The sequence below is a fragment of the Orcinus orca genome, chromosome 10, assembly GCF_937001465.1.
Source record: "Orcinus orca chromosome 10, mOrcOrc1.1, whole genome shotgun sequence".
NCBI lineage: Eukaryota > Metazoa > Chordata > Mammalia > Artiodactyla > Delphinidae > Orcinus > Orcinus orca.
In genome coordinates this window covers 62,456,115-62,470,992 of record NC_064568.1, presented here as the reverse complement: position 1 = coordinate 62,470,992, position 14,878 = coordinate 62,456,115, and the positions used below count along the sequence as shown (strand labels likewise).

General features: G+C 40.6%; 1 protein-coding gene across 4 annotated transcripts in view; it reads right to left on the bottom strand.

Moving 5' to 3' along the window:
* DST (dystonin) overlaps positions 1-14,878 on the bottom strand; it is a 494,628-nt gene that overhangs the window by 262,717 nt on the left and 217,033 nt on the right. For all 4 annotated transcript variants that reach the window (XM_012532210.3, XM_033424298.2, XM_033424315.2 and 1 more), the window contains exon 5: positions 11,558-11,619. In XM_012532210.3, the coding sequence (XP_012387664.2) occupies positions 11,558-11,619 (62 nt within the window). The remainder of the gene's footprint in view (positions 1-11,557; positions 11,620-14,878) is intronic.

Sequence of the window (14,878 nt, the reverse complement as noted above, 5' to 3'; positions counted from 1 at the left end):
ATCTATATCTCTAAATTCTTGCAAAGTGTATTGATTAGAGAAGAATGCAAATAAAAATTTATGGCTGAACCATCATGGCAAAGACTTGAAGTAATGCTGGGAGAGATGAGAACTGAGGAAAGCAGCAACGTACCTCAGCATAGTGCTTTACCCCTACTTCTGTGTCTTCATTTCTTGATCATTTTTTAGCCCTGTGACTCTACTGAGGCAAAATGGGGCAGGATGACAGAGTTTTTCTGTGGCCCCAGAAGGACCAAGGACTGACCCTCAGCTCTGCCACATTCCAGCCCCTTCATGCTGGGCAGGTTAACGGTGTTCCCTGAGCTTCCCAAATGTCACTGGTTAAACAAGGATTCAACCAGACAACCCACGTTATGCATCCTGTCCAGCACGTGCACAGCCTAAACATTTAAAATGGCAGTGTTGGGAGCACAAGTAATAATAATAACAATAAGAAAATCAAAAAGAAGAAAAATTATAATTGACCACAAGATGGAACTAAAGTTATCTGATGAAATTAGTCAAATTTTGGTGTTCTTAATTTGAAAAGGTAATTCACTACTATATCAAAAAACACTAAAATCACTTGTAACTACTTAAATGACTCTCCCTGGGAAAAAAAGGTTTGTCTTCTTGTCATAAAATAGATTTAAGTTCAAAATATATTTTACTATTAACTCATCCTCCATTCTCTATAAATAAACCCCTGCTCTGTAGTCTTCAAAAATGCTCATGTCATAAAAGTCTGTAAAAGGGCTGTGAAACTGTTCCCAGTTAAAGCAGAATGAAGAGACATGACAACTAAATACAACGCTGACCATGACCTGGACGCTGTCCTGGGGAAATGGTGTAAAGGACCAACCACAAAACTGGGGCATAGAAAACAGACTGTAAAGCAGCGTAGCTTTATGAAGTGGGTAAATGTGTGGTTATGAAAAAACATCCCTACTCTTGGGAAATGCTGAAGTATTGAGGGGGAAAGGGCCATGGGGTATAGAACTTACCCCCACATGGTTCAGATAAAAAAGTACACACACACGCACACCGTGTCGGGGTCATGATACAGAAAACAGGGTAAATGTCAACAAGAGTCAATCTGGGTAAAGAGCATACCAGGGCAGGGTTCCTTGTACTATTTTTACTTTTACAACTTGTTAAAGCATAAAATTATTTCCAACAATTTAAAAATATAAAAATAAATCTCTGGTCTATCTCTGTTAATTAGTATTTCGCACATCTTGTCCTCTAAACCAGGGATCCCCAACGGGTACCGGTCTGCGGCCCGTTAGGAACCAGGCCACAAAGCAGGAGGTGAGAGGCAGGCGAGGGAGCGAAGCTCCATCTGCCTCTCCCCATCACTCCCCATCACTCCCATTACGGCCTGAAACATCCCCCCATCCCCCCGACCGTGGAAAACTTGTCTTCCGAGAAACCAGTCCCTGGTGCCGAAAAGGTGGGGGACCACTGCTCTAAACAAATGATATGATTATATCATCTTGGTCTGCTTGGAAAGCATCTTTGACACCACCTAGTCCACCCTCCAACCAATGCATGAACCATTTCTGTTCCATCTCTGATAGACTCTAACTACGTCTCCACAGGATTTTGGTGGAAATTTCATAACGGCTGGGGAGTGCCTGTCCCATGAAACCATGGTTGACTTCACACCAGGCAGTTTTAATAGTTCATATGTAATAGGATGATCGTGGCCCCAAAGATATCAGGTCCTAATCCCTGGAAACTGAATGTTGTCTTATTTGGAAAAGAGTCTTTGCAGATGTGTTAAGAATTTTGTAATGGGAAGATTATCCTGGATTATCCCAGTGAGCCCGAAATCCAATTCCAAGCGTCCTTATAAAAGAGAGGCACTGGAGGGTTTCCTTGGTGGTGCAGTGGTTAAGAATCTGCCTGCCAATGCAGGGGACACGGGTTCAAGCCCTGGTCCGGGAAGATGCCACATGCTGCAGAGCAACTAAGCCCGTGCGCCACAACTACTGAGCCTGAGCTCTAGAGCCCGCATGCCACAACTACTGAGCCCACGCGCCTAGAGCCCATGCTCTGCAACAAGAGAAGCCACGACAATGAGAAGCCCGCGCACCGCAACGAAGAGTAGCCCCCGCTTGCCACAACTAGAGAAAGCCCGTGCAGCGAAAAAGACCCAATGCAGCCAAAAATAAGATAAAATAAAATAAATAAATAAATAAAAATTTAAAAAGAGAGAGGTACTGGGAACCTGACACACATAGACCAGGAGGAGGCGCTGTGACCGCGGAGGCAGACTAGAATGGTGTGGCCACAAGTCAGGGAATGCTGGAGCCACCAGACCCTGAAAGAAACAAGGATGGAATTCTCCCCGAGAGCTTCTGGGGGGAGCATGGCTTTGCTAACACCTTGATTTCAGCCCAGAAAAACTGATTTCAGACTTCTACCCTCCAGAACTGTGAGAGCATAGGTTTCATTGCTCTAAGTCACCGAGTGTGTGTAATTTGTTACAGCAGCCATCAGAAACTAATAATATATCCTTAGATCAAAAAACACTTAACTGAATGCCTATTACTGGGCACTGCGGATGTTTAGAGAGAGGTTTTATACTGAATTTAAATCTTCAAACTTGAAAGTATTCATGATCTTTGGATCAAAGAAACCCCAAACTGCACTCTTTCTTATATGACTACCCTGTCAATATCTGAAAACACATTTCTCTGTAATCCTCTCTTCTCAAAGCCACCTTCCCCACTTGTCTCTGTCATCCCTCATCCGAGAGATGGTTTCCAGACGCTTACCATCATGGTTGCCTCCTGTGGTCACTTTCCTTTTGACTGTCCCTTAAAACTCACTGTCATGACCTGAACAAAACACCCTGGATGTGGGCTGACCAGAGCATATTCAGCTCTGCTAAGACGGCCTGAGACTGCATGCAGGTGCATCACTGTTGTCAATCTGCAGTCAGCAGGACCCCCCAGCTCTGATTGCATGAATCGCTGCCCCACCAGACCTTCTGTGTCCTACAGGGAAATTTTTCACTCTTTGAGCAGAACTTTACATTGTCCACCATTAAGTTCTGTCTTTTTGATGAGACTAGAGGTCCAGCTTTCTTGATCTATTTATTACACTAAGTATCCTTCCAACCTATAGTCTGATCAGCAGGCATTCTCCAACTCCATCTGAGTACCTGCTACAAAACAAAGGAAAGAACTAAGACAGAGGCCCCTGTAGTCCCCTCCCTGTAGGTTCCCTCATTCAGCAAACACAGTCAGTCCCTTCATAGAATTCTCAATATAGTTACTTCCAGTTCCTTAATGCCTATGTGTGAAATTCACAGTTCTTCCTAAAATGCCAGTTACGTTGCTTGTGTCCTCAAAAACTTCCAATGACATCCTTGGCTAACCCATCACATCTGCTTCTTACCTGGCTTCACCATTTCTTTCTTTCTTTTTTTTTTTTTTTAATTTTTACTGAAACATAGTCGACTGACAATGTTGTGTTAGTTTCAGGTGTGGCTTCACCATTTCTATCCAACCTGGTCTCCTTCCAGCAAACCCTAGTGGTCCAGTACATCAGGCGCACGGCACATGGCCCCAGCCCATCCCCTCCTCTGCACCCAGCTTAAGCCAACGTCCCTACCCTGTCACAGTCCCTGACTACTCAGGGCCGCCCAAGTCTCCTGGCTCTGATCTCGTAAAACGCGTACTGTCTCCTACTCATTCTGGCACTTCATCCTATGCTGCCTGGCATAACTGGTAACGGTTTTACACAAATGTATTTAATGCCTCCAACAAAACAGGAAGCTGCATGAAAACAGTACTTTCTAAACTGTATTTCAGATACAGCCCTGCTTATACCAAAGTTCAACACAGCCCTGCTGAAAGTGAACCGAGTGTTATTCTGGACCTTTTGTTATTGATGAGGAATTTTATCACAAAGAAATTGTTATTCTTCATGATGAGAAGATATTCAGAGTTTCTCAATCCCAAGCTACTAGTCACCTACATACTAGCAGGTGACTTCACACTCCTCTATGTTATCTCTTACAATCTTGAAGTTGTCAAGATTACCAAGTCAACTATTTTTTCACATTTACAAAAACCTGATTTGCTTCTATATTCTACACTTCGAGGCTTTAAACCAGACATTTCCTCCAAAAGCTTTCAACCCTTCCTCTAGTACGTACACTATCTCTTACACCACAACAGAAATAATTTAAACGTCACGTCATAAGCTCAGCTTCCCCCTTTAGCTTTGATCACTAAATTCATCCTTAAAAATTTAGTGCAGTAGAGAGAGAACAAGATCCAGAAACAGCCAGACTAGGGTGTCATCCTCCCTTCCTCCTCAGACAGGTGTACTCTCTCTTAGTCTTATTTTCCATATACATCCTGAGAATTATTAGCTACGTGACCCGGGGAAATTATGGAACCTCTCTGGGCATCAGTTTCATCATCTGTAACGTGGGGATTAAGAACAGTCAGGATCCAGATGAATAGATAAAGAAGATGTGGTACATATATACAAGGGAATACTACTCAACTATAAAAAAAATAATGAAATAATGCCATTTGCAGCTACATGGATGGACCTAGAGATGATCATACTAAGTGATGTAAATCAGACAAAGACAAATATCATACGATATCACTTTATGTGGAATCTAAAATATGACACAAATAAATTTATTTACAAAACAGAAACAGACTCACGGTTGCCAAGAGGGAGAGGAGTGGGGGAGGGATGGATTGGGAGTTTGGGATTAGCAGATGCAAAGTATTATATATAGGATGGATAAACAACAAGGTCCTACTGTAGAGCACAGGGAACTATATTCAATATCCTGTGATAAACCTTAATGGAAAAGAATATGAAAAGAATGTATGGTTGTGTGTGTGTGTGTATATATATAAAACTGAATCACTTTGCTGTACAGCAAAAATTAACATAACATTATAAATCAACTATACTTCAATTAAATAAATTTTAAAAAATAGGTCCTGTCCATATGAACTGTTGTGAGAAATACATTAAGACGTGAAAGTGACAGCCTGGCATGTGGTTTGCTCTCAAATAATATTGGCAGCTATTAGTAGTAATAGTATTAATATTGTAAATATAAATTAATTTTTAAATTTATTATTAATTAATAAACATAGCCTACAGTAGAGGTGCAATAGCTACTACTATTTTTTAAACATTATCAGAATATTTGTTGGTTATATCAAATGAAACTGATGGTTCATTACAATATTTATCATTTTATCTATGACAGGTGCTCTCATAGTGTGGCCCCAGCTAAGCAGCATCAGCTTTTTGTTAGAAACCCAACTTCCTGGAACTTATTAGAATGGGAAATTTTCAGGCCCCACCCCAGATCCAGTGAATATGAAGCCTTGGGCTGGGGCCCAACCATCTATTTTAACAAGCCCTCCAAGTGGCTCTGATGCAGCTAAAGTTTAAGAATCACGTGTATAAGTCTAAGGTCTCGAAAAAATACCTTATTTGCCAATTTTAAGAACCACAACCTGCATTATACTTTCAGAAAAGGTATTTTTCATTAGCCCTTTAAAAGTCGATGCTTCAAAAATTTTCCTCTCTCATCTGTGCCCACAAATGGTAAAATTACTCAAGAAGTATGCAATGGTCGAGAACACAGAGCAAATAGAGATTTCTTCCTATTCCCTAAAAGTTATCACTGTGTTCTCAGCTTGGGGATTTACATTTCCTCCCAGCCACCAAATCACAAAACAAAGACCAGTGTGATTGATTCAGCAGGGCCATGAAGTCATTGCCTTTACAATGTGTGCAAAGGATGTCTATGCTGTAAGTAAATCAAGCTTTCCAAAGACAAGATGGAACAGAGATAAAAGTGTAATCATCAGTTGGGTATCTCACAGGTGGTAACCAAGCAGGTTACTAAGAGGGTGTGGTTCAATATGGAATCCAGGGCCTCTTCCTCTCCAAATGCATTTATGTATCAATAAAGTAAAACTCAGACCAAACATCCAATTACACAATGTTAATTAATACATTTACAGTACAGCTAACCAGTGCTGAAGAATATATTTCCACCATGAACGGTTATTTAGATGGATCCAACACAAGTAAAGCACATTATATGAATTCTCCAGACTTCAATCTTGCAAAAATTTTTCATCCCCTTAAATTTTTATTCCTCTTCAATGCAGCCTCTCATTCACAGCTCAAGTTCTAATTCTGGGCCCAGGCAAACAATGAGTTAAAAAGGAATCTTCTGATCTTTAAAGTGCTTCAGAAAATAAAGAGCTTCCTTTCTTCTTGTTTCCTCAGAGCAAGGCAAAAGCTACATCATTGGTACTTAGATCTGGGTGCCATCTGTTATATATACTCATCAGTTTCTAGACAGCAAGACAGAACTGCATGTGATCAGGAATAACAAAAATTAAATAGTGACCTAAGACCCTCTAGTTTATAAAGTGCCATAGGTAGAATGGGCATATATAAATACTGTAAATAATAGAAGAAGGCCAACAATTTTATACTTTAGAACAACTCTCTGGGTAAAATTTAGCTAACTGAAGTCACAGGTATTTTCAATAACAACCAACTCATGTTTTAGTACTATAATTTAAATTATGCTAAAGAATAATACATAATTGTTTCTGACAACCATAGTTTACCTAGAGATCATAACTTGCAAGGTAAACAATCCAATATATTCAGCATGGGAAGAATCTTGTAGAGGCAGCAGATGTGATGTGTTAACTGGGCTTCATCCTTAAATATATTTTGCAGAATGATGAATCAAAAGGAAAACATTCTTGCCAGAACAATCAGTTTAAATAGGGACAGGCTTAGTCATACAACTGAAATACCAGAGCACTAAAATTTAGATACATCTGGAAAAAAGCCAAAGACGTCTGCTCACCAACAAACATGAGTTTTAATTAAGCAAACTGTTTAAACAAATGTAATTTTAGCTCTGATAAATATAAGTCTATATTAATTTTTTTCTGGAGAAAAAGCTATATTAAAAAATCCTAACCAAGTATTTTAAGGAAACAGTGTTTACACATACGGATATAATAGTAACTTAAGCAATCATCTAAAAGCTCCACGATGTTTACTTTTCTCAGTCACATAAACTTTTAAAAATTGACCTTGCTAGAAGCATCCCCTGGGCACTGGGTATACGCTAGTTTACTGCTGCATATAATCCTAACTTCCTAAATCACGGGGATTAACTAGCAAATACCTGAAAGTATAAAGTGGAGAAAAGTAAACAGTCTAACAGCCAAGGGGAACCCGCTGGCATCTGCAAAACGCCCCAGTGCACCAAGGAGCCCAGGGCTGACCTGGGCCCCCAGCCAAGTCCTGCTCTCGCTATGTGGCTTCTGATGCAGCTAAACCAGGAGGGGCTGTGGCGGGTGCCCCCTCCCTTAAATCAGGGAAGCAAACTGGACAATTCGAAAGCTATCCTCCAAGCGCAAGTCCAAGTGAAGGTACAACCGAGGACCAGGAGTGTGCTGAGTCTTCACAGACACCTTTTCTGCGAGGGGAGTATGTGGGAGAAGAGCAAAACAGGCCTTTGGGCCCCCAAGATCAACCCACAGACCACAAGGGAGGGGTGTGTAGAGAGGGTGCGGCTCAAGTGACCCAGCAGGACTCCAAGGCAAAACGGCCAAACTATCTCCCCCACAGATTCTGACCCCCAGACCCTAGCTTTTTCTAAAACAGATGTACTAAGAGGGAAAGTACTTGAGGTAAAGAAGAGATTTGGATAAGGCAGGTAGCAGGGCATGAGAGGCACCCCGCCCCTGCTTTACCATTTGGTTTGCAGCCATCCACATCAGCCCACTCTTCCACCAGCTCTCACTGACTGAGCGCTGACAATCTGCCAAGCACCATACTTTATGCTTAGATGGACGATCTCATCAAATCCTCACACTAATCCACTATTTACAGATAAGGGCGGAAAAGGTTACGGTCACACCAATAATAAAGTGCAGAGCTGTCTACCTTCCATCTTTGCCTTACATCTCCCAGACTGACAACCTTGTAGGAGAGTCTTCTTTCAAAGACAAAATATACTATTTATCAAATGAAAAGGAAAATCCAGTGAAGAAGGTCTGTTGTGGAACTAAGCTCTCAATCACCTCACTGCCCAAAGGAGCAGAACTACTAACAACAGATCTCCTTGGAGCCACAACTTGGGTAAAATAATTACATAATATTAAACCACAATAAACACATAAAATAATCACTTAGAAAGGTCAAAATTTTTAAGAATTATTTCAAAAGATGGGGAGCACACTCTGGCCTGCGTCAGCAGTCCAGGCAGCTAATAAGCCCAGGGCAGAGTCTCCAGAACTTGGTCCCAGCATACAACTCCCGGGCTATGGGGGGCAGCACAGGGCACAAGGTAGGCATCCTTCCCCTCTTTTCCCCCTTTAACCTCCTCCACCCCTTCTTCTCTCTTTTCTCTTCTAACCCCCTTTCCCCCTCCCTTCCCCATTGTTTAAGGGGAAGGTCTACAGTTAAAATGACAAAACAGAGTGAGTACACACATAAAACTACTCGAATATTATCTAAATGATTTTATTCCCACTTTTTTTCTCTCTTTACCCATCAATTTTTCCTTCATTTTGCTGACTCGTTCTTCATGGTCACCCTTTCCCTTAACATTTATATAACATAATCTAATTTTATGAAAAACTCTTCAAATAACATACTTTCATTCGTTGCAAGGGAATAAGGTAAGGCAAGAAAGGTAAGAGATCTGCTTCTCTCCTGTCCCCGATTCTCCCTGAATATGTTCAATATTTCAAGGGAAGAATATAAGAAGATCAACACAGAAGAAATATTTCTTTCTAATATAGAGATTTCTAATCTAAAATCCATTACTTACTTTGCATTTCCTACTAATTGGGTTACAACCAAATGGCCCCCAACAGCGACAGTATCCAACATTCCTCTTATCATCATGTAGGTGAAACGTGGAAAAGATGACATGAAATCTGGCCTTTCTCTGGTCAACTCACAACACAAACCTGAAGAGCCTGGTGCCCCAAAACGTTTAGGGATATCTGATGAGTTTTCTTCACTTGAGGGTAATGCTCTAGCTTCCAGACATAAAAGAATAAATGTTAAAACAAACAAACAAAAACCTATGTTCTCACATATGTGAGTTTTGGGTCAGAAATTTCAGTGCACAATTTTTCAGTAAGAGTGAATTTTAAATTCTGCCCTACTTCAAGAAACAAATAAGCTAATTTGATTATAACCCTAATTAGTTAGACTGGCATCTATCTAATGGCTGTTGTACATAAAATACTTATTTTCCTATTTCTTACTGGGTTGCAGCAGAAGTAAGCCTAAAATCTTCTAGATGTGTCATTTTATCAAAAAAAGAGGTCACATACTCCAAGTAAATCAGGATTTGAACCCTTGCTGTCTGACTGTGCTGGCTTTGTGGGCCTAATCACTAAATTAAACCACCTTGGAGGGTTGTTGGAGGATTAAGTGATTTAAAACTTGCCATGGGCGTTACACATGGTGAGAACACTCTTGCCAGGCCCCATGATGCGCCCTAGGAGTGGATAATGCAGACTTGTCCTCAAAAAGCTCAACTAGTGTTTTGAATTTTGAGCAAAGGCAGCTTCCTTACATGCATTCATCCAATTTACACGCTGCTCGTAAGGTGAGTGGCCCAGCCCAACACTCCCAGTACCCAGTAGGTCCCCAAGGAACATCCGTCTTGTACCAGTGCTGCGTTCCCACAGGAGTCATCCTCATGGGTTTCTACCCTCCACTGCCAACACTGTGACTTACACTCCCAAAGACACGGGGAAGCCCTGTGTCCCCGACGTGCCACCCCCAGATGGCCACAGCCACAAAGACTGCCAGGCCAGGAACCACCAAAGGGGCATCTCTTCATCCAAAACCTCGCTCCCCCTGGACTCAGCTCAGAGATGGGGAAGTCCTGTCAGAGCCTTCAGCTCCAACGTTCCACAATGCAACCCTCACATCAGCCCACCTCTGCCCTAGCCTGTAGCAGAGTCCTGCTTACACGGAGTGCATGGGACACAAAAGATTGGGAGAGGGCAGGTAAACTGCTGGTGTGATACCTTCCTCAGAATTCACAAGACACTGCCTCACGAGAGCATCATAAAGCAGAGGGTCTCCACCTTTCATCTCCAGCCAACACATCGGAGGATTAGTAACAGAAATCCCAGTAGTAACAGAAATCCTTACGGAAGTGAGTCTCAGTTGGGGGGTGAATGACATGGCCCCCCAGAAGGATGTAACAGATTTGCGAAAAGGATTCTGTCCATGGGTGATGAGAGAGAGGGGACTAAAACTTCTCTCAGGTAATCTGATATGCTCCCTGAAATAAGAATCGCTTTTAGAGAAGGTTATTAAATGCTATTACAGTACTGGCACCATCCCCCTAGGGTACATGATGGTTTGAACAGGATCTGTAGGATAGCTTAGGGATATAACCACATTAACATAATGTTTCTATGCGAGAAAACTCTTTCCAAGTCCCAAACAACAGATTTAAAATATTACCTTCTCTCCGACTTCAGGACTGTCCATAAAAGGGGAAGAAAGTGACTAAGAGTTAATTGTGAAATCCCATGGGCTCTTTAGTTGAGATTTATGGAGTTATTTTGGGTCCCACCGATCCAATAATTCTACTGGAATTGGGACCCAATAGCTCCATGAAATTGTATGCAAACGTTGTGCACATGTGTATTTTTTGGAAGAGCTTACATCAGATTCTCAAAGTGACCCATGGCACACAAATAAATATTAATTTAAGAACCACAACTATTAACTGCTTCACAGAGAAACATACACATAAGCACCAATCTCTGGGTCATATTAAATACAAGAGATAAACTGATTTGTCTAGACTTCTGTCTGTAATCCGTCCTTTTTATCTTGTTTTTAAAGATTTTTTTTGATGTGGACCATTTTTAAAGTCTTTTATTGAATTTGTTACAATATTGCTTCTGTTTTATGTTTTGGTTTTTTGGCCGCAAGGCATGTGGGATCTTAGCTCCCTGACCAGGAATCGAACCCGCCGCCCCCTGCAATGGAAGGCAAAGTCTCAACCACTGGATCACCAGGGTAGTCCCTTTTTTTTTTTTTTTTTTTTTTTTTTAAATAAACCATCCTTAGTCCCACCTAACTCTCTGCCATCTGCATAAATCTGATGCCAGAACTTGCTTGGAATCTTGAGAGGAAAAAACATTACTGAGAACTGCAGTTTTTCGATGCCCTAACACGTAAATATTTACATATTTCTTAACCTGCTGAGATTTTTTAGAGTCCAATAATAAGAGGTTTTACTCATGTCACAGAAGACATTGCAATCACTGGGCACTCATCTACCACCCCCATCATGACCCACAGGCCATATACCAAATAATAACAGATGCCTGAAATGCATGTGAAATGCTCTAGAACTGAAACTTCCCACTTGATACGGAAAAGCTGTGCTTCACAGCCATACAACCAAGTACTGCACAATAAATTAAAACCTGCAAAACAATTCCAAGATGCAAAAGAAATATACACTGACCTTCATGAGATGCTGATTTATCCATTTTGTGAATGTTTTCTTCTGAACTTTGTCCCGTTCATCTGGAAGGGGGAAAAAAGATATAAAAGAAGGTTGGTAAAAATCTATGAATAGGAGACTTTCATTATCACTATGCAAATAAAGAAGAGTAAGGTGTTCAAAAAGTACTGTTTGGTGCACTTGAATTTTCTTGGTAAGTTTTGGCACCTTGACACTACCTGTGAGAAAGATTGGCCTCTTCCCCGTGTGGCGTTTGCCAGCACTGCCTTCCACACGCTCTGCTGCATCATCCCCACCGCCGCCACCACCAGGAAGTCCTCTCACCTCCACCGCCACCACCAGCCTCCACTGAGCCCCTGCATGAACTTCCCAAAGCACCTGACCACAGATTACATCCCAGCTGGTCTTCACGGCCACAAGAGGGAAGGGAGGCAGTGTCACTCCCATCTCACATAAGAGGAAACCAGGATGTCGAGAGGTCAAAGGACTTGTCGACGATTATTCAGAAAAAGACTTAAAGCTGTGATAAAAGGCAGGACTGAATTCAGGTCCTCTGGCTGGAAGTGGACACTGGTTTAATCACGAACCATGCTGCTTTTCTCCTAGATTCCCTGTGTTGAACGATCTGGTAACAACAAAACGCCCCACTAGATCCTTGCCATAGAGAGTGATACTGTCCTGGTTACTAGACACGGTGCAGAGGAGGGTGAGGGGAGGTCTTATGATGTAGGAGGAAGAGCACTGGAACGTTCCGGTTCATCAAGTTATTATTTCAAAGAAATCCTAATCTCCAACATCTAGAGAGGATGCTGGAAGCCATACTCCCTCCCTGTCCTGCTCCCAGGCAGCAAACCCCACTCTCCTGTGTCCTCCTCCCTCCACTCTACATCTGGGGCCGGCTCTTCTTTCTCCCCGTGGTCCTCTTTCTTTTCCCATCCCTGGTCCACATCTCCATCCTTTCCCTAGGGACAGATAGGCCTCGCTCTCTTCATCTCTTTCTCTTCTCATTCTTCATCCCTGAGCCCCATAAACTACTTTAAATGGAACGAAAGTTTCTTTGAAAATGCTATGATCCAGCAATCCCACTCCCGGGCATATGTCCGAAGAAAAGCGTAATTCGAAAAGACACATGCACCCCAATGTTCACAGCAGCACTATTTACAATAGTCAAGACATGGAAACAACCTAAATGTCCATCAACAGAAGAATGCATAAAGAAAACATGGTTCATATATATACAATGCAGTAGTACTCGGCCATAAAAAAGAATGAAATGATGCCATTTGCAGCAACATGGATGGACCTAGAGATTATCATACTAAGTGAAGTAAGTCAGACAGAGAAAGACAAATACCATATGATATCACTCTTATGTGGAATCTAATTTTTTTAATATACAAATGAACTTATTTACAAAACAGAAACAGACTTACAGATCTTGAAAACAAACTTATGGTTACCAAAGGGGAAACATGGGTGGGGGGGTGATAAATCAGGAGCTTGGGATTAACACACACACATTACTATATATAAGACAGATAACCAGCAAGGACCTACTGCATAGCAAAGGGAACTCTACTCAATATTCTGTAATAACCTATGTGGGAAAAGAATCTGAGAAAAAATGAATATATGTACGTGTATAACTGAATCACTTTGCTGTATACCTGAAACTAACACAATATTTTAAATCAACTATACTCCAATAAAATTTTTAAAAAACAAGAAAAAAAGAAAATGCTTGTCCTATTCATGAAAAGTATTTACGTGCTTTACACGAATTTAAACATAAACAAAAATACTTAAATATGTCAACTGGGAAAAATATCTGTAAACTGAGACACAGATTACTAATATTAATACAAAATAAAAAAGAATAAGATGAACATAATGTATAACTGGGCAAAAGCAGACAATGAAAATGATTAAAACTTTATGAAATGAAATTAATTTTAAAAATGAAAAAAAGTAAATACCCACAGGTACTCAACCTCACTAACAAATAATAATATAGAATAAAAATAAGCTTTTTCACCTATCAAGTTGTCAAGACTTTATGAAAAAAAAATTCATGTTGACGAGGGCACAGGGAACAGATATATTTATATATATCTGTGGATATGCATATGCATATATATATATATATATGGCTAGTGGAAATGTAATTTGTTTGAGATCTCCTAGACCTGCACTGTCAATACTGCAGCCCTTAGTCACAGATGTGGCTATTTAACTTCAAACCAAAATTAATCAAAATAAAATAAAATTAACAATTCAGTTCCTTGGTAACACCAGTCACAATTCAAGTGTGCACTAACTAACGCTGGACAGGGTACGGATACAGAACATTCCCACTGTCACAAAAATTTCTACTGGACAGTGCTGCTCTACGACAATTTGCCAATAAATATCAAAAGCCTTAAAAATATATTTAATTATATTTTATACCCTTTATAATAATAAAGGGTATTATTATATTTAATACCCTTTCCCAGTAAGTCCACTTCTAAAATTTATCTTAAAACTATCATCATGGTTGTGCACAAAATGTATCTATGAGAATATAAATCAGTGTTATTATTTCAAAATAAAAGTTTAGGAAAAAACATAAATGTTCAATGATTTTAAAAAATGGATAAATAAATTTTAGTAAAGCAATCCAAAGGCTTGTTCAGATTCGATTCTTTGCAAAGCTACCCAGTGATGGCATATTATTTAGAGCTCTCTTACCCTTTAATGCCAACAAGAAAAGGGCAGGGGAGGGACCCTGTAATTTCCCTTGTATTTCACAAGCATTTCTTCTCCAAAGTATCCCCTTGAAACCCTTCCCACTCCCCATCACCATCAGGGAGAACCCAAAAGGCACCTAAATAGGGCCTTGCATTTTGTACTGCCAATAACACATTCCTTTTCAGTGCCCAAACCTCTAGTCTCATTCTGGACTTCACTTTGGGTATTAAAAATTGGAAAAGCTGACCAAGAAGACAGAAGTTTGCTAAATCTGAATATAAATGCTCAGAATTTATGCTGAAATTATTAAACTTGCCCGATCCCCAACATAAAATCCCCAGGCACTTTGCATATAACCACTCCGCCAAGACCAATTTTATCAATAATTGTTAACCAACATTATCATCCACAAAATATTTATGAATTCCCCTGTTGGCCCCTCTGGGGCATGATCTCGACCTCAGTCATCTTTGTCTACCCACAGTAGATGCCATGATGCTTCTATGCACTCAACAAACAAATGCCCATGATGTGAATTAATTATGTTTCCTGAAGGACAATCCTACTCAGGATAACAAGGTATAATTCCTT